This window comes from Acinonyx jubatus, chromosome A3 (genome assembly GCF_027475565.1).
Source record: "Acinonyx jubatus isolate Ajub_Pintada_27869175 chromosome A3, VMU_Ajub_asm_v1.0, whole genome shotgun sequence".
NCBI lineage: Eukaryota > Metazoa > Chordata > Mammalia > Carnivora > Felidae > Acinonyx > Acinonyx jubatus.
The window spans coordinates 30,708,457-30,736,253 of record NC_069388.1 but is presented as its reverse complement, the minus strand read 5'-3'; the positions used below and the strand labels follow the sequence as shown (position 1 = coordinate 30,736,253).

General features: G+C 45.3%; 1 protein-coding gene across 8 annotated transcripts in view; it reads left to right on the top strand.

Annotated features, from left to right (window-relative positions):
- SLC23A2 (solute carrier family 23 member 2) overlaps positions 1–27,797 on the top strand; it is a 133,812-nt gene that overhangs the window by 46,184 nt on the left and 59,831 nt on the right. For 6 of the 8 annotated variants that reach the window (XM_027069610.2, XM_027069613.2, XM_027069609.2 and 3 more), the window contains one exon: positions 10,208–10,468. The exons of the other annotated variants lie outside the window; for them this stretch is intronic. In XM_027069610.2, coding sequence (XP_026925411.1) covers positions 10,361–10,468 — 108 coding nt within the window. In that variant the 5' untranslated portion in view covers positions 10,208–10,360. The remainder of the gene's footprint in view (positions 1–10,207; positions 10,469–27,797) is intronic. 8 annotated transcript variants of the gene reach the window in all.

Below are 27,797 nucleotides of genomic sequence, written 5' to 3'. Positions count from 1 at the left end.
GTACAAAATTAGCTTCCCAGTGGCTCCTAAAACTACCGATTAATAATTTAAGGTAGTCTTTAAATAAAAAGAAAAAAAACCCACTTGTACAAAATGATATGTTAAATCATATAGTAGAAGTAAATGCGATAAAACTTGATTTTGCTTGAGTTTTCTCAAATATACATTTATATTTTAATTCTGGCCTATATTTTAATTTACTTCATTACCTGTCCTCACCTCACTTGTCCTGGGCACAGGATTTCCCTGAGTGAATCTGGAGGGCAGGGACAAGTTTTGTTTCAGATGTATGACTTGCCTCTGGGAAAATGTTCAAGTTTTCCTTAAATATTTGAGTGCCTTTTATGTGGTGGGCACTGCATCCCTGTCCCTATCCCTGCCTGGTCAGGGAGCTAGACCAAGAAGGCATGTGCCATGGAAACATGGAAGGGGGGCAGCAAACCCAGGGATGCTTCTTGGAGGAGGAGGCTTCTTGAGCTCCGACCTGGGAACTGCAGGTCATTGTGGCCCATGTGGATGGTACCTGGGGTGGGAGAGGCATTGTTAGGATAATGAGGCTCAAGGTCTTGTCATAATTGTGTTTAAAGAAAGTTTAGGGAAGAAATTTCTGCTGGATGAGATCAACTGCAGAAGATGTCTGCTAGCTACCACATTAGGTCAGAAGAACAAGGATCCCTGATGAGTTTGTATTTTAAAGCCCCTACACCAGCAGAACATTAGCTGCTTTGACCTTTTACTGTACGCCTGACTCCCGTCTTCCCCTAACTGAGCAGTCGATGAGTCAGCGTCTTGCCCTCTGGATCCCATGACCGTCACTTTTCATGGCTCAGCCTGTGTGTAAACTGACATCAGCTTAAATCCAGTTCCCTCTCAGCCTGGATTTAAGAGCTCTCTTAGGATTTAGAGTTCAGTTTGGGTCTAGAGCCTTTTCTGTACCCTGGCCTCTCGGGCCCTGTCTCTAGAAGAGACGGAAGGGGTCTTCTGCAGGCACAGAGTGTTCTTTAACATCTTCTGTTTCATTTTAGCAGTTGGGGGTTTTCACATTATGCTTCATAAAATACTTGTTTTCGAATAGGAATGATCTTCCCTTACCCTGTGGTGTTCCAGGAAGATCTGCCATGTCTTCCCAGGGGGCCCTGCGGCCGAGGCCCCCGACTCCATTTTCAGGGGACACCCAGGTAGTCCAGCAATATTTGCCCGAAGCCTTTTCTTCCGCCTTCAGAGCAGGGTTGTCACATGGGGGCACCTCATGGGCCCCAGGGGTGTGACCTCTCAAGGACTGTTCCTCCTGGAGTTCTCAGCAGGTTTCTGACATGGAACCTGGCAGCTGACTCTGGGCTCCCCTCCGGAAATCCAGGTTTTATCCAGCTTCTTTTAAACTTCTCCTCCTGAGAGAAAAGTCGACAAACTGAGATGGTGACAGAAAGCTGTCACCAGCTCATTGCGGGGATTGGAGATTTTCTTGAGAGCAGCCATGGAGGTCGTTTGGTATAGGGCTCTGATAGATGCTGAAGAAGGGCCACTCGGAGGCTTTTGTTCTGGGCGGTCTCTTCCTATAGCAAGGAGATAGTACGACACTTTAGCAGTGTCTTCATCTTGCACCACTTGGACAAATTATTTCTATGGGTATGTTACTTGAAGCCCAGAAAATAACCTGATTTAAATTGGGTACTTGGAATATGCTTTCTATGTCACTCGGCAGGGCATTAGTGACATCAGTGACTTTTAGGCTTGTGTATGTGCGTGTGTGTTGACTGAGCCACAGTAAAGTATTTTACCTTGAAACTAGACACCCTTGTCTCATGAGATACGCTCTGAGGTTTTTTTGTTCTGCTAAATTTCATCGTCTTACAAATTCTGGCTGAGATCATGGCCCATTACTAGTGGGTACTGACTGGCAGTTTGAAAAATAAGAGCAAAAGTTCTTGGAGTGTTTCGGAAAAGGCTGCGGGAGGATCGCCCCCCCCCCCCCCGTTATACCCCATGACCGTAACTGTCATCACAAGATCAAATAATAACCACCCCTAACTGGTTCATTCGCTGCTGCCTAAAGGGAATAATAATAGCTAGGATGAATGTCAGGATTGTAAACTTTCTAAAGCAGGACCCTATGTATTAGGCAACCATTTAAGTCCTTTTATTTAATTAAAGGGAGTTGAACATCTATAAGTTGAGGATATGTGTTCCAATAATCCTTTTTTGTCTTGGATTAAAAGCATTTAGGTCAAATGTTAGCATTTAACAGAATTTAATGGAGCAGCCGCAGTTCAACTATAATCCCCTAATGATGGGATTTAAGCAGAGAGAGCCACGGATTGGCTTTTAAAATGTGCTTTATCATTGAACCTGGCCGGCTCTGAAAGCTCTTGTTTGTACCTTGGTAAGAACCAAACTACCACTTGGCAAGTTGAGGTTTTGAGTTTCTTTATCCCAAAGTTTTCCTTGTTAGTCATACTCTCAGCTGTCTGGGTAGGTTGCTGCAGAGAAAGTAGTTTTATCCCACCCCAGGTTGTCCATCAAAAGGTGGGGGTAATCTGAGGACCGCTGGCATCAGAACGTTTGTGCGTTTCTTAAAAATGTTCCCGTTGCGGGGGGGGGGGTGGGTTGCGCCTGGGTGGCTCAGTCGGCTGAGCGTCCGACTTTGGCTGAGGTCATGATCTCACTGTGAGTTCGAGTCCTCCATTGGGCTCACTGCTGTCGGCTCTAAGCCTGCTTGTGATCCTCTGTCCCCCCCCCTCTGCCCCTCCCCTGCTCGTGCTCTTTCTCCCCACCGCACCTCAAAAATATTAAAAAAAATGTTCCCAGGTCCCAATATAGGTCTACAGAATCAGAATTTGGAGGAGGGAACATTTTTTAAGTCGGTGGGATTATGGGAGTTTTAAATTGTTTTTTTTTTCCTTTGAAAATCTATTTTTACCAAAGTATAGTTCACATACAGTAAATGGATATACATACAGATGGAGCCACCAGAATCACAACCATGGTGTAGAGTATTTCTTCAGTGTTTCCTTCCTTCTGCCTATGGGAGTCCCTCCTCCCTTCCTGCAGTAGATCCCCACTGTCTGCTTCCTGTCACCGTAGATCAAGGAGTCAGGCAGCATGTCCTGGGTCCAGCTTCTTTCATTCAACATAGTGTCTGTGCATTTTCTCCACGTTTATGCATCAGTAGTTGCTTCCTTTTTATTGCTGAGTATTTTTTGTAGGGACCCACCATGGCTTGTTTATCCATTTGCCTGTCGATGGACCTTTTGGGGTCTTGAATTTGGGGCTGTTATAATGAAGACAGCTTTGAGACTTTGTCCACAGGTATTTGTGTGGAAGAAGTCTGTATTTTGAATAACCTTCCCATGCAAGTCTTAGGCATATGAACTACTGATTCTTTCTATTCTTATTCTTCTTGTATCATTTTGGAGAACTGTAAAAGTTGGATTTGGCATGCATTTATGTTTTTGATGTAGTATTCATTCAGTGCCATCTATATGGGGTAAGTGTGTAGTTGATTAATGTTTACTGAGTATCCTGTGCTCAGAGCTGGGAATATAAAGATGAATTGTACACAGGAGAATTCTGCCCTTTGGGAGGACTCTTAGTGGTTCCTTCATTCAGCCATTAAGTGCTTTGGAGTAGGTACTGCCAGATGGTGATGGGAAGACACATTTTCTTAGGTTTTGCTTCCAAGAAACACAAAGTCTTGGTTAGTAAACTCCGGGAGCAGCTCAGACTTTAAATTCTGTTTGGATAGTACCATCATACTGCCAAGTCAGGTGGCTGTGGGAAGCCACAGTAGGGAGTCGACACATTCCTGAACAGCAGAGAAATGGTCAGATTAAGTGCAAAAGAGAGGATCACTGGCTGAATAGTTGACCAAAGAAGTGCTGGTTCAATGCTGTTATTCTGCATTTGTTCATGATTATTGGTGGTTCACTTCCTGGAGAAATGGAAGCTTATTAAATAAAGATCTGAGTATTTTACTTTCCTACTTGCTCATAGCAGCATTTGCCAAATTGCTGTTTTTCTACCCTGTCAGGCTGCAGATTTATTTTGAGGTTGAAAAAGATTTTTGTTTTTAGGAGCCAGTGATGGCTTCCTACTTGCTTTAGGATAGTGATTAAAAAAAAAAAAAAAATTATTTGACAGAGAGAGAGGAAAGGGCAGAGAGAGGGAGAGAATCCCAAGCAGGCTCCACGCTCAGCACAGAGCCGGACGCGGGGCTTGATCTCACGAACTCTGTGAGATCATGACCTGACCCAAAACCAAAAGCTGGACACTTAACTCACTGAGTCACCCAGGTGCCCCATAAGTTTGGAATCATGCCATATTTGTCCTTCTGTGACTGGCTTGTTTCACTTAACATAGTCTTATGCATGCTATTTTTTTTTAAACCTGATTCTTTACGTAATATAAGGTGAACGAACATCTTTCCATGTCAGTCATTATTTCTGTGTCCTGTTTTTACTGACCACGTGGTATTTCTTTGTAGGAATATACCATAATTTTGCCATTCAATTTCCTAGTGTTGAATATTAGATTTTTCCTGATTTTTAGTTTTATTAATAATGTTAATGTGCACAATTTCATACCTAAATCTTTGCATCCTAATTAACAAATATTAAACAGTAAATATATCTATTAATGTTAGAAGTGAACATTAATAGGCCTCTTTTGATACATATAATCAAATTGCCTTTTCATTAGCAAATTTATTTTTCATTAGGAGTGTAAGTTTGTCTATTCACTGTCTTACAAATAAGGGATTAAAAACAACCCACATAGTTTAAAAAAAGTACCTCATTTTAATATACTTTCATTTGAGTTAAAAAAAATTTTTTTTAAATGTTTATTTTTGAGAGAGAGCGTGAGCGTGAGAGGGGCAGAGAGAGAGGGAGACACAGAATCTGAAGCAGGCTCCAGGCTCTGAGCTGTCAGCACAGAGCTCCATGTGGGGCTTGAACCCACGGAATGTGAGATCATGACCTGAGCTGAAGTCAGTCACTTAACTGACCAAGTCACCCAGGCATTCCCCCCCCCCCCCCAGTTTTTTTAATGTTTGTTTATTTTTGGGAAAGAGAGTGTGTATGAAAGCGGGAGGGGCAGGGAGAGGGGGAGACACAGAATCTGAAGCAGGCCTCAGGGATTTCTGTTGTCTCGTCTGTTTGTCAGTTTTTGTGAGCTCCCCTGTTTATTCCAACTTTGTGTTAGGGTTCCTGTCTAATAGAGCACATTCTTATTATTTTTTCAGATATTTGTGGCTATCCTTATTCTTCCACAGGAATTTTAGCCCCCTTTCTCTTCTTTTGCGGTATTAATTTTTATTGAATTCATATACATTATGTATATCGGAAAATGAATATTCGAATAGCACTCTTATTCCAGGGTTGAGTCTTTTTTTTCTAGTTATTTAAATCTGCTTTATGATCCCTAGTAATAGTTGACTGTTGTATAAATAAAGGTCATGCACATTTTTTGTGAAACTTAAGTATTTAATGCTATAATTGCCGTTTTTAAAAACGTAATTTATTGTCAAGTTAGCTATGTACAGTGTGCTCTTGGTTTCAGGGGTAGATTCCCGTGATTCATCACTTCCATGCTCATCCCAACAAGTGTTTTCCTCAATGCCCATCACCCATTTCCTCTCTCCCCAGCTCCCCCACCAACCCTCAGTTAATTCTCTGTATTTAAGAGTCTCTTATGGTTCGCCTCCCTCTCTGTTTGAAACTATTTTTTCCTCTATAATTGCCATTTTAAACAGGATTTGTTCATCCTGTTGTCTTCAGGGGTCGGTAAACTTTTCCATAAACATCTCAGGTTTTCTGGCCCAGATACCCTGTCACGTGTGCTTCTTCCTTGCTGTTGTTTACCACCCATGACAACGTAAAACCCACTCTTACCTGGGGGCCCTGCAAAGCCAGGCAGGGCGGTATTTTGCCAGCTTCGGAACCAGATGCTTGTTGCTGGCATTTGGGTAATGTTTGAGCCAATCAGCGCCAAAGGAGCTCTGCTCACATATTTTGTGCCTAGCTGGCTATCGGTAGATTCTCTGACTTTCCTACCTCTTGGTTGTGGTTCTCATTTGCTCCTTTCCTTTCAGACACTTCCCTCCTCTTTCTGTCAGTCGAATGATCGCAGTGATGTCCACACCCTGGCTTGTCCCTGACATCCGTGCATCCACGGTGTTACAGATGTGGTGAATGTTGGCTGTTAATCTCCTTTTCCAATTTAGTAAGAGTATTAAGCCAGACTCAGCCTTACATTATATTTAGTACCTTTATTTTTTCACAGTGTATTTATTCATTGTACAAATAGCGGGCAACCTTCAATACAGGTGCCAAATTGAGCCGCGCGAGCCAGGGATACAGGCAGTGGACGTGTGGTCTGGCTGGGCAGGCAGACGTGATCTCGCTGTATCAGCCATCCATCCTCACGCTTCCTGGATGTGTGCTTCCTGGTGAGGTGGCGAGCAGAGGAAGCACTGATGGGAGTTACCCCGATGGAAGGGGCGAGCTAAAGGGTGTTGATTTGGGCGGCACTGCCTGTACGTGAGCTTGAGGGCTCGTGAGGGACCCAGCACCCGAGAACCTGAAAGATGGAAATGACGGCGCAGTGGGGCCACGCTTCCCAGGAGGCTTCACGGTGACCCTGTGGCCTTGCTGAGGAATTGGGCTGTTATTCTCAGGTGCATCAGGACATATCAAAGGGCATGCTGGCTGCGCTTGTGTGGACAAGTGGAGTGCTCGAGCTAGAACAGGAAAGGGAGGCCAGAGGCAGTAGGGTTGTTGGTAAGGTGGTGGCGATGCCGCACAGCGCCTGGAGGGTACGGCTCTGGGAGCTCCTGCTCTGGGGCAGGTGGGGGCTCCTGGAGAGGGAGCTTGGTGGTCCTTGCCCCGTTGGGGCCCCCCCCTGAAATCTCAGGGCAGACGGCACACGGCAAGTCGGGCGGCTGGGCTTCCAGGCCAGCCTGGGCCACGTTCGCTCTAGGAGGGGGGCCGGGGGTCTTGCTTGTATAAACGCTGTTAGGGCAGGAATGCTGATTAAAGTTTGAATCCTGCTCCACTGCTTTTGGCTGTGTGTCCTTTGGCAAGTTACTGAGCTGCTCTGAAGCTTACCTTCCCCTTGGAATTAGTGGAATATCATGCAATACCGTTTCCTACTCAGGAGGACAAGGGGCTGTTGATCTGGTGAGGCAGGTGCTTAGCTGGGAGACTGTGGTTGTCGCTCTCACTGTGTTGTTCCTCGTCCTTTTCATCGTTAATGAGCCCCATCACTCATCCCTCAGCTCCTCCTTTCCCTCATCACCGGGTCAGGGGCAAGATAGCAGTGGCTTTGCTTTAGTCTTCCTTTCTCAAGGAGTAGGAAGAGGGGCGATGGGGGGCTGGGGGCAGGCAGATCTTCCCCAGTGTTGGATTCCCTGGGAGATTTTGCCTTTTAACACAAACTTTAAACCAGACCCTAAGCCCCCCCCCCCCCCCCCCACTTTTGTCTTTTGCTGTGCTTTGCATCTGGGCCTTGACATTTCCCCACTCAAGTTCAGCCTATGTGGATGAAGCACTTTGCTGTGGGTTCTGGCCTTGAGACTGTCTTCTTCACTCCCAAACACTTGAGTGTGGAATGCTCTGTCACCTGGGGACTTGTGAGGATATCTTTCTGTGCTCATTGTTCAGTCTCCTCTCCTTCTTCCGCTCTCTGTCTTACTTGAAAAGGGTGTCCCCTCTTCCAGGTCTGGGAGCCTTCTGCCCCAAAGCCTCTCAGTGTATCACTGTCCTGTACAAGAGGCCCCATCTCCTCTTGTTGCTCACTGGGCTTGTCTTCAGGGTACCCCAAAGGGTGCTGCTCTGCAAGAGACAGCAAAGGCAGGGGGTAGGTCCCGGTAGAGCTCACAAGGGCCAGTTAAACATTCGGTAGAGAAATAGGACACGGGGTACTTGATGGAAAGTGGTCTTGCAACGGTGGAACTGTCCCTCTTTGTTCCCAGTCATGGGGGTGGTCACATTTGGGATCTGCCCCATGCATTGTACGATGTTTAGCAGCACTCCTGGCCTCTACCTATTAGATGCTGGTGGCTCTCTCCGGGTTGTGATGGCTCTAGGCATTGCCAAATGTCCCCTGGAGGGAAAGTCCGGGTTGAGAGCTGCTGCTTTCAACAGACCATGGATAGGATATAACCAAGAATGCAAAATGTGCATGCATATTTAAACCAAAAGAGCCCCTCCATGTCATGATCTCATGGTTTGTGGGTTCAAGCCTGCATCTGGCTCTTTGCTGACAGCTTGGAACCTGGAGCCTGCTTCGAATTCTGTGTCTCCCTCTCTGCCCCTCCCTGGCTTGTGCTCTGTCTCTCAAAAATACACATTAAAAGAAAACTAAAAACAAGCAAAAAAACAAACGAGCCCCTGAAAAAAGTTTGATATGTGCATTTGATTCTGTTCTACTTGAGGCAACTTGATATTCTGGCAGCCGTTTCCTTTATTTTCCCATCTTGCACTCTACCAAACTATCAAATTTTGTGTGATTCTTTCTCTTATCTGCCTATATTTCGTTTTTCCCCTGGCTCATCCAAAGTCATTATTGAATGAAAGTCTGTAACAGAATTCCCTGAACAGGAGGTTTTCCTGCTTGTATTTCGTCTTTCTTTCTTTCTTTCTTTCTTTCTTTCTTTCTTTCTTTCTTTCTTTCTTTCTTTCTTTCTTTCTTCATTGTTTTTACTTATTTGAGAGAGAGGGAGAGAGGCAGGGGGTGGGGGGGGGAGAGAGAAGGAGAGAGAGAGAGAGAGAGAGAGAGAGAGAGAGAGAGAGAGAATGCCAAGCAGGCTCCATGCTGGAGCCTGGTGCCAGGCTCCATCCCATGACCCCGGGACCATGACCTGAGCCAAAATCAAGAGTCGGGTGCTCAACTGACCGAGCCACCCAGGTGGTCCGCCTACTTATATTCCTAAACTTTGTAGGTGTGTCTTCACATTTGCAGGACTGTTTGGCTGGGTTATTTCTTCTCAGTTGGAACAGTAATTGGCGCTGAGATCTGACATTGTTCTAACGAGTGTTCTGTCCCTTCTCACCCCTATCTGATTGTGGTTTGTTTTTGTTTTTTTTTTTAATAAAACGTTGGGCATACTTAGGCATGTTTTATTGTACACATGCCAATCCTTGTAGGGATCTTATGTGTCCTCTCATTTCTGGAAGCTGAAATTCCCCAAATGCTTGTTAATTTTTGGGTGGATCTCTTTCATTGTGTAAGTCCTGCTTCTGTTGTTTGACATTGAGTTTTTAATTTTCTTCACTGAAACTTGGCCACAGAGAATTGTTCCAGTGATTTCCTACTCATCTATTACTTAGATTTTTTTCTTAGCCTAGAGGAGTGCACTTTTCCTCCTTAAACAATATCAGTTTGCCTGAGCCTTCCAGGTCCATCTTGTGCTCCTTCCCCTTCCTCCCTTATCTCTTGCCTTTTTACCTCCTTTCCTCTATTTTGTCTTTCTGATTTCCTGTTTAGGTTTATGTTGTCATTTGATTGATACGGAATGTTCTGGCTCTGTGTTTTGTGTGGCATTCTAGCCCATTTAAAGGTCATCTTGACATGTTCTCGAACTCTGGTCATTTAATCCTGGGTTCGTTTTATCCCCCCCCCCCCTCCTTTTTTTATGCTTTCGAATGCCTTCCCCTGCCTTTAATTGGGCACCTATAGACAATTTGGAATTTTTGATATCCTGGTAAATTAGCTGTGGTTACCACTAGTGACATGTGACTGTTTAAATTCAAATCAGTTAAAATTAGATGCAAGTAAAAATTCCATTTCTCTATTGCGCTAGCCACATTTCAAGGGCTCAGTACTAATTGCCTTGTGGGTAATGACTGTTGGATTGGACAAGGCAGATACAGAACATTTTATCACTGTGGCAGGTTCCATTGGATAGTGCTGTGCTGTGAGATCTGTACCATAATGCATGTCAGAGAAATCCCTGTGCTGCCTTTTCATCTTTGTATTTGGGTATTTCTGATGGTCCAGTTCAGTGGTCCCACTCTCCAGGGGCCAGTTCAGAATCTGTGTGACTGAATATAACCAAAATAGTGGGGACTTGAAAAGTGTGATTAAGTAATGTGCTTTTTTGATGTTTGGATGTGACTTACGCTCTGACTTCTCTGCAGGAAATGCAGTGAATGTGTGTCCTGTGCTGTTTGTGTGCTCCTGGTGATTTGGCTGCTTCCTCTCTTTCTAGGTGCTAGAGATGGCACTTGTGGGGCTCATCTCTGCCTGAGAATTGGGTGCTCCTGGCACTGGAAGAGCCAGCTCAGATCCTGGGCTCCTCGCTTGAACAAGCCTTCTCTTCCAGCCGCTCCAGTCCAACGGCCAAACTACTCATTTTCTCTTAATGATGGGTATTGGTAAGAACACTACGTCCAAATCCATGGAGGCTGGAAGTTCAACTGAAGGCAAATACGAAGATGAAGCGAAGCATCCCGCTTTCTTTACTCTTCCGGTAACTATGTTCCCTTCTTTCCTCTTGAATCACTCTCAAGTAGTTTTTGTATTGAATCAGCATAGGATTAGCTTTAATACCCCTGTTGTCAGTGAAGGTTAAGGCATTTGAAAACCAAATGCTTTTCACGTGAGATGGTCTTTGGGAGCCCTGTTGGCTGACTCAGGTTTTGGCTCTACTGCTTTCTGCCCAGTCACCTGATGGGATTAGCTCCAGGAAGGAAGCATGCATTGGCGGGACCATCATGAAATCAGCCCAGTGCTTACTGTGTACTGGAGCGTGCTACGAGCTTAATTCTCTCTCCAAAACAGTGTTCTACCGAAATAACCCCAAACCCAGCTTTGTGGATTTATATTGCAAAGTAGGAGAACGAATGGATGACTTACTATTTGGAACCTAAAAGTCCATGCTTTGTATTATGGCAGCAGCATCCAAGATGTAGTTTTATCTGGACAAGTGTTATCAGTTAGATAAAGCTGATTACACACATTCATTATATTCAATGCTAATATTTTTCCAGATGCAGGATTATGATTTCATGTGTATGAAGTTACCTAAAGTGTTGGTTCAAAAAAGGAAAAAGCTCTTCAGAGAGAACTTGCCTCTGGCTGTTTTTCTCTTAATACTGGAAATGAGGTTAAGGGCAAGAATACCTTATCCTAAGATTCCTTACTGAATGGTCCTGGAATTTGCCTCACTGTGGCATTAACTCAGGAAGAAGGATGCGAACATGTATCTTTAAGCATATTGATTGACCCGACTTGTATTCACATTTTGGTTTTAGCCTATTAATTAATTCACAGAGCTGTCTCAATGATTTTACACCTCGCATCACTGTTTTCTTTCTTCCTATAAAGTGAGAATTTTAAATGGTATTTTCTGCTGTGTTGAAGGCTTAGGATTGACATAGACAGTCTTTCTAGAGAAAGAGGCAAGTTGGTTTTTCAAGTTTAAATAAGATCATCTTTGAAAAATGAAAAGGAGGGTTTTGTGCCTGGTTATCAGTTTGCCTCTCCTGTTGCCTGAGAGCCCAGCAGACCGCTCACCCTCACCCTCTACTTGAGAGAAAAAAACTGGAGCTTCCTTGGTCACCCATCCACCTTGTCGTTATGGTCGAGTTTTAGGTTGACTTATTTTCATATTCAGATTGTGATACTTTACAGTTTGTTAAACCCACAGCATTTGCTGTCCTTTTTCATACTTATTCCCCTGTTTGTTTCCCTCTCCCTTCCTCTTTGCTCACTTTTCTTTAAACAAACAAACAAAAAAAACACTGAGGGTTTGTGAATGGTCACTGCCTTCATCTTTGTACATCTGAAAATAACTGTATTTTGCTCTCAACTCTTGGATGAACTTCTGTTAATTACACACTAGAGCTTTCCAGTCGGTCTGTGTTTCTCTTTAACCGCATTCTCATGGTTTGGATATCTTTTTCTAGTGACGATTCTGGATGGATTCCCCAGTGTTATTTTCCAGTTTACTAGTTCCTTGTGTATGGTCATGTGTTTATGTTGAATTTTTGTTGCATTAATTATAGTTCTTGTTTCTGAGATTTCTGTTTGGTTCACTCCTGCCTATTTTTGGTTCTTAATTTCTCGTATGTGTGTTTGTGTTGTTTAAAAATGTTTTTTTATTTAAACCACCGAGGACCCTAATGTACTTATTTTAAAGTAATTCTCCAATTGTTCTATTTATCAAGAGGTGTGAAATCCTCTTCTGAGTGTTTCTTTTGAGATTTTCTCCCCTCTCCCCTCCACTTCCCACTTCTGTTGCTGTGGTTTTGCATTCTCTCTTTCTGGATCCAGTCGAGGACCAGGTCGTATGGCAGAGGTCTTACTCTCTCCCTCAGTGGTGCCGACCATGGCATGACCTGCTGGGTCCTGGCTTTGAGCAATGGACCTGGTTCTTTTCCCCCTTGTGTGGGGGCTCCCCAGCTCCTGTCTACCACTGGAGCCAAGGGCTGCCTGACCGAGGTCTGTTGGGCTCAGAGCCCTGCCTGGCCCAGTGTCAGCCTATTCGTTGCTTTTTATGTTTCTTGTTACAGAAAGGTTTGTCTGTTTTGGGGTTTTTCCCTCTACTGTTCTTTAAATTATTTTTTTAAATATTTATTTTATTTTTGAGAGAGAGAGCAAGAGTGTGCAAATGGGGGGGGGCGGGGCGCAGAGAGAGAGGGAGACACAGAATCAGAAGCAGGCTCCAGGCTCTGAGCTGTCAGCACAGAGTGCAGTGCAGGGCTCACAAACCTGCAAGATCATGACCTGGGCCGAAGTCAGCACTTAACCGACTGAGCCACCCAGGCACCCCCTCTACCGTTCTCTACTTGCTCCTGCAAGTACATGGGAGCTGAGAACGTGGGCATACGTGTAGTTGGATATAAACATAATGTACACCTAAGGTCGGTTTAACATTATAGCAGTTTCAGTAGGGAACTTCTGGAATTTTTACCCCTGTGTCGGGCTATCAAGGTAAGTATCAAAAAGGGGGATGAAAAAGAAGAGAAATAGAGTTGGCATCATGGGCGTGAGCTTCCAGGAAGAGGGGCTGTGAAGGGTCAGCACACGCACCATCAGGATGACTTAGAAGCAGGGAGGTCAGGAAGTGTGTTCACACGAGCGCCTGCAGAGCATATGAGAAAGCAGAGGGCCAAGCAGCAGGAAAACAGATGAAAACTAAAGTCTAACAAGGAGTATTTGTTAAAGAAATAGTTCACGTGTAGGAAAGCTGCATTGCCCGTATTTAATCACTAGTGAAATTGCTGCCTAAGAAAGCTTAAGGTAGAAGACCATTCTGCATGATTTGCTTGTTAACAGGACAGGTGTAAGGGGCTAGGTCACAGCTGCTCTCTTTCTACTGTCCAGCTGGTAGGATTATTTGGGTCGCTGCCTCTCTGCTCTCAGGATGTACATCTGTATCTCCCTGTTCCTCGTCCCGCCCAGAAGGTCTCGACGCTAATTTCATTGAATCTGACAACCTGAGAGCTAAAGGTGGCTGTAGAACTCTCCTGATAGTTCTATGGGAAGGTGAGGTACACGGGTTTGCCCCAAGCCTACAGTTCACCTGGTGCATTAGGTAGACTTTTCTATCAGTTGGATCACACAGGCTCTTGGCTCCAGGTAGTTCACAGCTAGTGAGGAAGACAGGAGCTGCACGTAAGCAGTACTAATGACAGGTATGGTGGATTGATCTGCTGACTCTAACAGGTGTTCTTGGGGATGTTCTTAAAGAGTTGGGATGGGCGGGGATTGAACTGCTGTAGCTGATGCTCTGGCGGGAGCAAAGGTGAAAGATGAGGCTCGGTCTCTTGTTGCCTCCAGCTCCTTGTCACTGTGAGCATCTGGCTGTCTTGGTGATTCTGGTTGTGTATTGTTTTCTCTTATATGACATGGCCTCTCTGTGCACTGATAAATGATACTTGTCCTTTTCGCCAGATCTGTGCCGCCTAGCACAGTAGCCGCTAGCTACATGTGGCTATTTAAACTCATTAAAATGAAAATCTGAAATTCAGTTCCTCAGTCGCACTGATCAAGTGCTTGACAGCCTCACGAGGCTACTGGTTAGCCCATCTCTTTTTGCTTGCTGGTCAAGGCCTTGCCAGACTAAAATGCAGGCTCTTATTTTCATGTTTGCTTTGGAGTCAGAAGCTGGGGCTCAGGCTGTCGGCTGTTACTGTGTGAGAGACCAGTGCCCGGAGGCTGGGGCAGCAGGAACCAAAGCTGGCTGCTCCTTGAACCACGTTGGGGAGGTCTGCTGGAGCAGACTGCTGGAGGTGGGGGTGGGGTGCTGAGGATCTTCTCACTGGAGATTCTCTTGGGCCTCCTATGCTGAATAAAAGCTTCCTCAAATGGGGCAAGAGGTGACTTTTGAGAAACTCATATGGAAAGGGGATCAGAGTTTCTTTAAACAAAGTAAAATAATGGCCCTTGACAAGAACTTAAAGAGAAAAAGAATAAATCCATACATAGAAGAACAATGAATAGGTCACAGGAAGAACCAGAGACTTGCAAAGCCCTGGCATTCAGAGAAGTTAGATCGTGTGATCAGAATTGATATTAAATAGGAGAAACATAACAAAAGATCTCCTTATCCCATGGGAATCTTGTTAGGCAAATTTGTATGCTTTTAAAGGCAACTAGGAAATGTGTCATATGGGCGAATGCCATGTGGCAAGAAATTAGAACCAGAAAAACCGCAAAAAGGCTTGAACCCTAAGGACGCCAGCCAGGTAAAGGTCATGTGTTTGCTCTGCAGTTCTCCTGTGTCGGTGGCTCTTGTGTCATCTGAACCCGGAGGGGTGTCCAGGGGAAACCAAGTTAATAGCCTGAACTTGGTGTTGGCAGAGGCCCACCGGTAGTACAGCCTGTTGTTTCAACACGTTGATGTCCCAGTGCCAATTTCACAGCTGGCAGAAGTGTTTAGGGTTCCTTAAGGTTTTGTGTCTTCTACTTTTTCTAATAGCCTCTGTGAGAATATTGGGGTCTCCTCTCGTGGGTGCCGAGAGTAGATCATTTAGTCTGGAGTTGTTAGGGGTATGGACTGAATAGTAGCTTCATTAGGTTCAACTTTATGGAAGGGTGGGAGAAACACTCATGGTTCATACAAATCCATAATTTGTTTCCACTTCCCTAGTGTGTTTTTCTCAGAGTCATATAATGGTAGGAACCCATAGGGCCCCCAGTGGGTGGGCACCACATAGAGCGTGTAAAAAGCCACTACACCCCACTAGGAGAGAGATGGCAAGTCGGCCCTTAGGGGCCTCTGCCCAGCCACGTTATGGTCGGGCGTGGGGAGGCTGTCACAGATTCCCAGGGGAGAGGACCTGAGAAATGTCTAGGTGAAGCAGGTCAAGAGGAGGGAGACCCAGGGCTGTTCAGCTGGGGAACAACATGGCCATGCCTTGTCCTGGCACAAGCTTAGTACCGTCAGAATACAGAGAATGGAGGTGGGGAGCCGGGGAGCCGATGAACAGTTGTAGCAAAGTTACTTGAGCTTTGGGGTAAAGAATTCCTGCCTCGGGTGCTGGGAAAGGAAAGCGTCTGGAGATAGGAAGCCCAATGCGGTGTTATGGCAGTCCAGGTAAGAGCGGATCGTGGCCTGGTCTGGGAAGGCAGGCAGGAAAGGGACTGCTTCCTGCAGCAGATGTTTGCTAGGTGCCCACCTGGTTCTGCTCTCTTGGCATTGACTTCAGTTGTGGGAGGAGATGGACAATAAACAAAGAAGTAGAAGCATCAAATGGCAGCCAGCGACAAATTCTGGAAGGAAATAAATGAAGGAAGAGGGATAGTGGGGAATGCAATGTGAAGTCATATAGGGATCACCTAGGACCTGTAGGCCATTAACTAACTCATCCCTTAAAATGTGCTGAGTGCTTCCCACAGGTTTAAGGCTCTGGGGAACAGTAGTGAATTAAACAGACAAGTCCCTGACCTCTCAGAGCTCCATGCTGGTGACAAGTCAGGAGTGCATGCTAGAAGTCAGTGAGGTGGAGATATTAGATATTGACAAATATGAATGCAGAAATAAAATGGGGAAGGAGAGAAACTGCTAGGAGTGAGGTGTTGCATGTTCAGCTGGCCAGGAAAGGCTGTGTCGAGAAGATGACATGTGAATAAAGACCTGCAGGAGTTGAGGGAAGCCCACCATGGCAGTGTGTGGGCAGCAGGTGCAGAGGCACTGAGGGGGAGGTGCCTGGTACGTCTGAGGGATCCTGAGGAGGTGGTGTGGCTGGACAGAGGGCAAGAGGGGGTCATCAGTGATTATGTGGGCCGCGTGACCCTGCTAAGAATTTTGGCTTTTCCTGAGTTCAATGAAAAACTGTTGGAGGGCTTTGAGCAGAGTGGCATGCCCTGCCTAGTTTTAAAAGGCTCTCTCTGGCTGCCAAGAGGGGAGCAGACCAGTCAGGAGTGGACTCCCCCAGGGCAGTGAGCTGACGGTGTCTCCAGCCAGGGTGCTAGCTGTGTGGGGGTGGTGAGAAGTGGTCAGGCCCTGGAGCAGAGCTGACTGGATGAGGATAGAAGCAAGAGAGGGCAGGCGAGGACAGCTTCAGGTATTTTCCCTGAGCATCTGGAAGAATTGGCCAAGTACTGAGGTGGATGGAAGACAGGTGAGTGGTGGTGGGGGGGGGGGGCGGGGTAGGGGCAGCTCAGGAATGTGGTGTTGGCCACGGGGACACTGGGTAGGAAGAGGGCTCAAGATTGTGGTGCTTAGGGAAGCAGCATGGGTGTTTGTAGCGGGAGAGGGTATTTAGAGCCAGGGAATTGCATGGTATCACCTGGGAGGTGATGTCGCTAGGGATATAAGGGGGTCTGAGGGCCCAAGAGGGTGTGGAGGTGGAGGAGGGCCAGCAAAGGGGACACGTAAGGAGTGGTTGCTAAGGCGGGAGGGGAACCAAGAAAGCAGTGTGGTGGGCAACCAGCCATGAAGGCATTGTGAGCCTCGTGGGTGGAGAATATGGGTGGGCTGTAGGATTAGCCAGGGCAGGGCCTTTGCCAGGTGAGGGCCAGAGAGGACAGTGGGTTGAGAGTTTGTGGGAGAGCGGTGGCAGGGATATTCCACCAGTCCCAGTGGGGTAGCAAGGCCATGAGAAGGCCTGCTGGGGTGGAGAAGCTGGGGCCTGGGGTCCTTGGGGGCACCTAGAAGGAAAGACAGGTAGGTGGGGAAACAGGTGGCTCTGAGAGGAGAGAAGAGGTAGACGTGACAGTGACGAGATTTGGTGTCGGGTTGGATGTGGGCAGCAAGGTCAGGCTGGAGGCGCTGGGGTTGGGCACCTGGGGGCGTGGAGGCACCTGTCTGTGAAATAAGCACACTGGGCACCGGGTGCTTTGTTTGTTCCTAAGTTGGTGTAGGGAAGTAAGGAATTAATAAAACATAGAAAATAAGAGCCTACTCTTCTGTGATGCTCTGTGTCCATTTCCAGTCAGGGAATTCTGATCCCTTTGCATCCGAGCTGTCTTTTCCCTCTTCTTGTCTTCTGTCAGCCAGGCAGCAGGCCTACTGCGTTATTGCAGAGTGACCAGCTAAAATGCGCTCTGAACACTGTTTGCATTGGCATCTTGTAGCACAGAAGACAGTTCCCTCAGCCACCAGGTGGGAAGAGGAATGTAGGAAGGTCACACGCAGGCTCTCTGACATTCAGGTTTGCTGGGGCCATGCTGGTTCAGGTCTGTTGTTCCCATTCACACAACAGATCCAGCTCCCCTGACCTCCCACACGGGGCCTGATTTGGATGGGAAATTACATGGTCACCTTGGTAATAACCAAACATAAGTATATGAAATCGCTGAGAACATTTCAGCTCTTTCAGAGAAACTTTCTGAAAAGTCTGCTATATGATTAGACCCTGCCCTGATTGTAAAAGTAATATGCATTCACATTAGGAAATGTGGCAAATACAGCAAAGCATTTAAAAATGAAAGAATATTTTTGAATTGGAAGGTTATAGAATTGATCAGAAAATATCTTTGGGTCCCCTGCCTCCCACCTTTATAGTTACTACAAATGAATTTTTCTTTTCCTGTAAATTTACGCTTCTGCCAGATTTGGCCTCTTCCGTAATCCAGCAAACCAGAGAAAAGGAGGGCTTCCTTGTTTGCTGCTGATCTGGGGCATTTTATCAGCACCAGTAAAGACATTGTCCTTGTCTTTTAAGTTACAGGTAAAGGAGGGAAAGTTTAAACTTCAAAGTTGAAGTAGAAGAAGGCGATGGATTGTGAGAAAGTCTGTGAAGGAAAAAAGGAGGTCATTACACGGAAGTCAGAGAAAGAGCCCTGGTCTAGCCAGAGGTACTGGGTGGGGAGGGCAGCAGCCCAGAGCTGTACCATGTAAGAGTGCAGCCAGGGAGACAGGTGCCTGTTTCCCTCTTTCTTGTCCCTTCACCCTCCTTCCTCTCCTTCCCATTCTTTCCCTTCCCTTCTCTTGCTTTTTCTTCTTAAAGGGAAGGCAGAGATAGGGAAGGGTGGGTAAAGAAACCATGTAATAATGACTCTGATTCCTCCAGGCTGCTGGCTCTCTGATGGCAGATTTGAACAGGCTCATCCTCAGCAGTGAAAAGAAGGCACCAGATTTTTTTGGTGCAGGTAGTTCTATTTAAAAAACTGAGTATGGAAACTTGCAAAATGTCCTTGTTCTTGTGACTTAAATGCCAGGTGCCGTGGGGGTCTCTTCTGATGCATTCCTAAATAGAGGGCTTGGAGTTGTTAGCTCTTAAAACTGTTAAGTCTCAGCTGGATGGTAATAATAGTTGTCTTGGGAAATGTTCTCTTTCAGAAGAATAATTAGATTTGGGATCGAGAGTGTGATTCTGACACCAGTCAGAGGATGAAGAGAGTATGTTTGCTGTGGTTCCCAGAGAGTTGGTTTAATTCCTCTCCCTCCTGTAAGATAAGAGCTTGAGTCTACTGCGTAGTGGCCAACGTAAGGGAAGGGATGCTCCTGACAGGTCAAAAATGAACAGCCAAGATTGGCAGCATAACTTGCTATTTAAAGTCTGTCAGTTGGAAAAATTTTTTAGGAAGTGGGATATGCTGATACATGCTTTGAAATAAAAGCACTGAAAAGATGGGATGCAAGTGGTTTTGACGCATAGTGTGTGAGATTCTTTCCCTTCTGTCTTTAATGTTTGTTTATCTTTGGGAGAGAGAAAGAGAGAGAGTGTGGGGGAGGATGCAGAGAGAGAGGGAGACAGAATCCGAAGCAGGCTCCAGGCTCTGAGCTGTCAGCACAGAACCTGACGCGGGGCTCGAACCCACAAACCGTGAGATCATGACCTGAGCCACAGTCGGATGCTCAACCGACTGAGCCACCCAAGAGCCCCTCCCTTCTTTCTTTCTAGAGTTCATGTTCTTAAAAATTAATTTTAAAGATTTTTAAGTAGTCTGTTTGGCCAGCATGGGGCTTGAATTCACAACCCTGAGATGAAAAGTCGTGTGTTCCATCGACTGAGCCAGCCAGGTGCCCCATTAAAATGAATTTGTATGCTTTGGTTTTGAGATTTCAGATAGTATTTGATACTTCAGCTTTTAATTCAAATAGACCTTTGGTAGTTTTAAATGAGAGATGTTAGTAATAAAAAAAAGTTCACCTAGTAGTTGGGACATAGACAGTTTGGTATAAATGATCACGAAATAACAGAATTGGTGCAGTCACTTCCTAGAGTAGGTTTACAAAGTTGAGAAGCGTTTTGGCTGACTGTCTCTTAATTTTGTGTGAGGCCAGATCCACCGAATCCGGGCCGTAACGCACATCTTGTCCATTCTACTCTTACTCGATGCTTGCTTTGTGCTCTGAGTTTTAACAGATGTGACTGGAGGGCAACAAAGGTAGTTGCCTAAGCTTCCCCTTCCCCACCCACTTAAGCCCCCTCACCATTCGCGCCATGGCTGCGGCCTAATGGGGTACTCTTGGGGTCCACATGTGAACCTCCAGTTGGTCTCCTAGCCTCCCAGCCTTGTTCTTTGCAAGCCCTGATTGTCATTCCTGCCCATGTCTTTTGCATTCCTAGACTATTTGAGGTTTCTTTCTCTTGTACGTGTTTATACCTCCTAAACCTGCTACCTCTAAATTCTCCATTCACCCTTAGGTAAACTGTGTTTACCTAAGCTAGGTAGGCAGGCTCCCAGGCTTAAACAATTACAGGTTAGGTATTTCAGATTGATTTCTTTACCATAATCTAAGTCCATAATTCTTTTGGCAGAAAAAGCTAATTTCCTGTTAGGATTTGATACTGTACTTGAGGTGGAAGATAGGCATTTAAAAAAGATACGGATGTTCGAAAGCATCACGTTTCGCCCCAGGCTTCATGGCACAAACGTGATGCTGGAATAAAATGGAAATAGCAGGAAAACTCATGTGTTCTTTTACTATATATTTTTTATAGTTTACATCTGTTTCTTTTATTGTTTCATTATTTGTATAACTTCTTCATTTACAAAAGAAGTATGTTCATTGTGGGAAATTTAGAAACTATGGAATGATAGAATGAGGGGAAAACCAAATCATTTAGAATCCCATCAGCCAGAAAAACAATATGCTTTTTTGGCATGTTTCTTTCTAGACATTTGAAACAAATATTTGGGGGATCTTTTATCAAGTTCATTCTCCCTCTCTCTACCCCCCCCCCCCCCCACTGCTGTAGAAAGCCCTTTAACTTCATATTATATCCTGGCATATTGATGCCATTGAAAACATCGTTTGTACTTGTGACATAATAGCAAATTGTGGTTCTAATTTATCCACTGTCCTTGGGACCTTGGGTTGTTTCTCAGCCTTTGCCAGAGCAGACGTTAGCCTGCTGTATGTTAACCTTACTGCAGCAGTTCATACTCCCAGCAGTTGTGCGAGATGCCCCCTCCCCTGTACCAATAATAGGTCTTAGATTTAAACATCCGGGGCGCCTGGGTGGCTTAGTCGGTTAAGCGGCCGACTTCGGCTCAGGTCATGATCTCGCGGTCTGTGAGTTCGAGCCCCGCGTCGGGCTCTGTGCTGACCGCTCAGAGCCTGGAGCCTGTTTCAAATTCTGTGTCTCCCTCTCTCTGACCCTCCCCTGTTCATGCTCTGTCTCTCTCTGTCTCGAAAATAAATAAACATTAAAAAAAATAAAATAAACATCAGCAAGTCAAGGGCACCTGCCGGTTCATTTGGTTGAGCGTCTGACTCTTGATTTTAGCTCAGGTCATAGTCCCAGGGTCATGACATCGAGCCCTATATGGGGCTCTGAGCTGAACGGGAGCCTGCTTGGGATTCTCTCTCCCTCTGCCCCTCTCCCCTACTCACTTTCTGTCCTTCTAAAATAAAATTTAAAAATTAAAATAAAGGGGTGCCTGGGTGGCTCAGTCGGTTGAGCGTCCAACTTTGGCTCAGGTCATGATCTTGTGGGTTGTGAGTTCAAGCCCCGCATGGGGCTCTGTGCTGATAGCTCAGAGCCTGGAGCCTGCTTTGGATTCTGTGTCCCCTCTCTCTCTGCCCCTCCCCCACTCATCCTCTCTCTCTCTCTCTCTCTCTCTCTCTCTCTCTCTCTCTGTCTCAGAAATAAACATTAAAAAAAATTTTTTTTTAATTAAAAAAAATCAGCAAGAGACTGATATCTTATTGCTTTAGTTTTGAATTTTAATGAGGTGGAGCACTTCTTCCTCTGTTCCTCGGCTGTTCATATTCTTTCCTTTGTTAATGTCTGTCTTCTCCACCCCAGCCTCTTTACCTCTTTTGCGCTGTAGCAATGATTGGAAATGCCACAGACCTATTAGAAGTTACAATTGTAGCAGTGCCTGGGCAGCTCAGTTGGTTAAGCATCCAACTCTTGATTTCAGCTCTGGTCATGATCTCATAGTTTGTGAGTTCAAGTCCCATGTCCAGCTCTGTGCTGCAGTGCAGAGCCTGCTTGGGATTTTCTCTCTCTGCCCCTCCCCTGCTTGTGTTCTCTTTCTCTTTCTCTCTCTCTGAAAATAAACTTTTAAGTTCTGATTTTTTTTTTTTTTTTTTTTTAATGTTTGAGAGAGGGAGAGGGAGGGAAAGAGAGAGGGAAAAAAGCACAAGCAAGGAAGGGGCAGAGAGGGAGACACAGAATCTGAAGCAGGCTCCAGGCTCCGAGCTGTCAGCACAGAGCCCGACGTGGGACTCGAATCCACGAGCTGTGAGATCATGACCTGAACTGAAGTCAGACATTTAACCAACTGAGCCACCCAGGCACCCTGTAAATCTCCCCTTGAAGGGAGGATGTTCACTTGAAGGGAAGTGCCCAATCCAGTGTTGGCATGAATCTGCCCAGCAAACGACAGCTGTCTCTATCACCATTGTCATGGGATGTGTGGGAGGGGGAGCACAGAGGGCTTTCTTTGGGGGCTGGTGACAGGCACACCAACCCATCCAGTGCTTCGGGATAGGGACTGGAATTGGGGAGAGGCAAGGCACAAGTTGTGCTAGGGGACAGGTGGGACATACCCGGAACTCCAAGCGTACTTTGGCTGTTGCAGCTGCAGGTGCTTTCTGGAGAAGGCTGAAGAAGTTAAGAGGCTACCTTAAGAAGACCTAGGCTGGGCAGTGCAAGTGAAGGAGGCTGCAGTAAGTTGCTCTAGGTGGCTTAACTTGCACGTGGCTATCAGGAGTGTCCTTGGGGCCACCATATTTGAGGAAGCAATGAAAACAAGGTTAGGGGCTTTGCTGCCTCTGACAACTTTAGGGTTACTAGTGTTGTGTTAGTTCTGTCAACTGTATGTTTTGGAGTATCATAATCTAAGATCGACAAACTCTGGAGATTCGCATATATTGTATTATACTAACCTTGATTTATTTTTAATGGTAATTAATTTTGAAATTTCAAATAATACTGAAAGTAGGTGGAAGATTTTTATGTTTGTTTATGTATGTATTTATTTATTTAATGTTCATTTAAAAGGGGTTTGGGTTAAAGGCTGAGAAACACTAATCTTGACATCTCCATTCTTTTTTTCTTTTTTCTTTTAAGTTTATTTATTTATTTTGGGAGAGAGAGAGAGTATATGAGCTATGCAGGGACAGAGAGCAAGGGAGGGGGGAGAGAATCCCAAGCAGGCAGGGCTTGAACTCGGGAACCGTGAGATCATGACCTGAGCCAAAATCAAGAGTCAAGACACCTAACTGACTGAGCCACCCAGGTGCCCCTTGACACCTTGATACCTCTATTCTTTAAACACATTTTAATTGTAGAGTAGATATGGAAATTAGTGGAAATAATCGTGTGTGTGTGTGTGTGTATGTGTGTATGTATAGGAGGGTAAGAATAGTGCTACCTTAATAGAAAACAGGTAATTCGGGGTACTTCATTATTACTCGAAAGTGAGTAGGTATAAAATGGCTCACTTAGCTACTGAACACATGATAGTGGTGGGTGATTTACACCAGACTTCAAATAGGTGATAAACTGATTTCTGAACCTCTGCTCAGAAGCACTGGGTTTCCCAGGTTCCTGGTACGCTTTAGCTTACCGGTGTCCAGCTGCTGATTCGCTGTAACTTCTCTGCAAGTAACAGAGGCTCATTTGCTGTCAGTTGAAACTGACGTTGCTGTGGTACTGTCCCTCAGCATGATACTCCTCAGCTATGGCTCCTGTCTCTCCTGCTTTCCTGTAGGTTTGGCCATCTCAGGATTACTGTTTACAAACAAGTACTTTAGCACTATTGCCTTTGTTTACTAGAGATAAAACACTTGACCAAGAGAGACATGTTTATTGAGCAGTAGACACACACTCCTACCCACAGACAACCTGAGCCCTGCATGTCATGGCAAGCCACCAGCTGGACAAATTTAGGCAGAGAAAACCTGCTTAAATCACAGCTGGTGGGGTGATTATACAATATTGGTTCAGAAAAAATGTAAAGCCATCAAGTCTGGTTTCAAATAGTTTCAGGGAGAGAAAGGACATCTTGTTCCCAAAAATAATCTGATTTTTTAAAAATAAAAACTAGGTCAGTTTACTGATATGAAAGATGCAAGATCCCTGTTATCTGCCATGCTATTAATAACACAAAAGAAAACCTGTCTCACTGCATTTGAGAAGCTTTCCAAGTCATGTTTTATTTCCCAGTTGAAATAATATTTAGAGATTCAAAAATGTGAACCTTTAATAGTATAAGCAACATTTTTTTTATCCTTTTCTCTTAACAAAAAGTCTGTGCCTTTCCTGAAGAATTGCTTTGAACATTTGATTTTTTAAATTTCACATTAAAAAATGTATAGATCATCAGAATAGCTAATTTAATAAACCAAAGGAAACATTAGTAGAACCAGTGTTTTATTTTTTCAGTAATGTTGGGTCATTTCCTGTATGCGCACACAGTGGGGGCAGCAGATCAGATGGGCGCCCTGGTGGACCTACCCCGCCTTTTGTCACCTCAGCCTCTCTCTGGTGCTGAATCCCCCTGTCCTTTCAGTAGAAACTTGGTTCATCTCTCCCTTGCTCCAGAACCTACTGCCTTCCAGGCTTGTTCCCTTTGCCCCAGGGCATTGGTGGAGTACTGGAGCAGAGTGAGGAGGGCACGTGTGGAGGACAGCAGTGCAGCTGTGGAACAGGAGGCTGATGGGGATGGAAGGTGGGCTCCGAGGTCCCCGGGGGGGGGGGGGGGGCTTGACCTGTGGAAATGTGTTAGAAGTCATGGTTAGGTTATTTAGGTCAGTAATATTTATAGTTAAATAAATGCCCCACACTGGCCTGGGAAAACAAGCCTCCTGTGTGCCTTCTATGAAACACATACCTTTTGGATTGGCTTACACGCATGCTCTTGTACCGATTTGTTTCTCTGCCCTTCCCTGCTCCAGTCTCTTTGGCCTAGCACCTACATCCAGCCAGCCGCCAAGTGAGTGAACTGGATGGTGGCCTGGACACTTGCCCCCTCTGTCCCCAACATTCAGTCCAGGGCTAGGGTATTGCCCATTGTACTGCAGTGGTGTCTCCCAGGCGCCCATGCCCAGCAGCTGTGAGGCTGTGCTTCCCTCAGGCCAGTCCCCGGGGGCATCAGGCCACATCCTTGCTCCGTCTCAAACCACACTACCTTTCCCAGAGCACTACTGACACCTCGGCCGCAGCTGCTGTCTCTGGTGCCTGGCACTAGCCTCATAAAGGGTCCGTCTGCTCCTTTTCCTGTCACCATGCCCTGTACCGCACGCCGCCCTTCCTCTCTCCCACTGCGTCAGAGTGGCCATCGTAGGACACATCCGATTGTGGCACTGCTGTTCTCGGCACTGCTTCGTGGCTCCCTGCTGGACCCCGTGTTGAGTCAGAATTCCTTACAGCCTGCACCCACTGCAGGTGGCCTCCTGGGGGCTGGCAGGACCGCATCCTCATTACCTGGTGCAGCAAGGGCTCGCACGGTTCCTGGAATGAGTACGCGAGCCTTTTCCTGGGCTGGGAAGCATTTGCATTTCATGGTACTTCTCTCACTGAGAGTATGTGTAAGGAATAAGTCAGAAATGGGTGGGAATTGATCACTCCTGCCAAAATCTCTTTGGTGCCAGTATATGGATTGGAAAAGAAAAACATTGAGGTGAAACTCACACAAATGGTTAACAGTATTAACCGTTTTACAGTGAACAACTCCGTGACATTTAATACATTCCTGGTGTTGTGCAACCATCACCTCTGCCTAGTTCCAAAACCTTTCATCACCCTAAAGGAAGCCCTGTCCCCATAGAGCAGTTGTTCCCCACAGTGGCTAGCGATGAGTGCAGATGTGGGTGAGTTACAGCCGGGGTAGGACTTTCAGTCAGATCTGGGTTTCTCTGATGACTCAGTAACTGAGCGTTGTTGTTGTAAGAGAGTTCATCCTGAGTGTGTGTACCTCTTGGCGTCTCCGTGGGCTGAGCACTGCTGTGATGGGACTTGGAGTGTGGCTCTGATAGTTAAGAGTTTCCTGTTGTGGACTTGAACTTGGCTAGGAACGTCTGTGTTGCCCGCAGCTGGTTTTACGGCCCAACAAATGCCACAAACCCAGTTAGCTTGCGTAAAAAGCTATTGCATTACTTGAAGAGGTAGTTTTAGAGGTAAATCTTTATTTGAAGAGCCATAAGAAAACTCTGCCCTGTCAAAATTATGTAGGAGGTAATTGAGATCTCTGGCATACTTTTTGAAAGTAGCCTCATACTTGGGTATTAATCTGTATGAGAAGTTTAATTTTTCACTGGCCCGATTTCTTCACTTGTAAAAATAAGTGGATTGAAATATCTTTGGACCTCCTCAGTCTAAGGTATGCTGCTTAGATCTTTAGTCTTTATAATTTCTCCTCTGTTGTGAAAAGAAGTTGTCCTCATTCTAGGAAATTCTCAAAATATATAAAGGGTAAAAGGTCAAAACAGCCCTACTGATTAAAGACAACCACGGTTAATATTTTGGTGAACATCTTTTTTTTAACTTTTTAAATGTTTTATTTCTTTTGAGAGAGAGAGCAGGAGTGCAAGCATGAGCAGTGGAGGGCAGAGAGCGAGAGAGGGAGAGAATCCCAAGCTTGCTCCGTGCTGCCAGCGCAGAGCCCAGCTCAGGGCTCAAACTCACAAACTGAGATCGTGACCTGAGCCGAAATCAAGAGTCAGAAGCCCAACCGACTAAGCCACCCAGGCACCCCAGGTGCCAGTATACAGCAGCATACAGACATACAAATAAAACAGCAGTATACAAAAACCATACAAATACATGCTGTTTATAAAAGACCCAAATGCTAAAGCAGTATTGGGAGTGAAAAATGAAAAGTAGCCATCGTTACTCCTTGTCCCCAGGGCAACCTTCCTGTTGTTGGTTTCAGACCTTTCTGGATCCTTTCCCAAGTGTTAAGACAAGGAGGTTATTAAGATTTTTTTTTTTAGTATAATTGTGATAATTCTAGGCTTACTGTTTTGTGGCTCTTTTCAAAAACTGTATTTTTTGGAGTTCTTATCAGTGCATCAGCTTATTTTTTTCTTTTTTAGTGGCTTTTTGATTATTTTCTTTTTAATGACATTATTTTTGAAATGGATGTACCATAATTTAATGTTCATCATTATTTCCTCCCAACCCCATTGGTTATCTTTTTTTTTTTTTTTTTGGATGACCATTTAGGTTGTTTCCAGGGATTCAGTATTTTAAAAATAGTGCATTCATCAGTCTTGAATGCACATACCACTTGCATGGATATTTCTGGAGGATGTTTCTAGGAGTTCAGTTATTGGATCCAAGAAAATGCCTGTTTTAAGTTCCAGTGCTAAGTTACCCTCTACAGAGGCCAGTCCATGTGATCTTCTCTGATAACTAAGCATAGCTTCCCCCCCCAACACCCTAGTCAACACTAGATTCATCTTTTAAAATATCCCCCTAATTTATGTTAAAAATGAAATTTTTCAAAAAAATTTAATTTCTATAAATTTAAATGAGGTTGAACAGCTTTTCCTGTGTTTTAGATATTCAGATTTTTTCTGTGAATTGCATACACCTATCATTTGCCCATTTCTTGTGGATTGTTTGCTTTATTGATTTGCAGGTGTTTATGAACTACTGGTACCAACTTTTTTTTTTTTTTTTAAGTGTTTATTTTTGAAGGAGAGAGAAACAGAGTGTGAGTGGGGGAGGGGCAGAGAGGGAGACACAGAATCCTAAGCAGGCTCCAGGCTCCGAGCTGTCAGCACAGAGCCCGACGCGGGGCTCAAACTCACAACCCATGAGATCATGACCTGAGCCAAAGTCAGACGCTCAACCGACTGAGCCACCCAGGCGCCCCCTACTGGTACCAACTTTTGTAGGCTATAGACATCGCACGGTACCTTCCCCTATGCCATCTCACCTTTTATTTCTCTTTAGTATACTTCGCAATATCAGATTTTAAACTTTTTATATACTTTG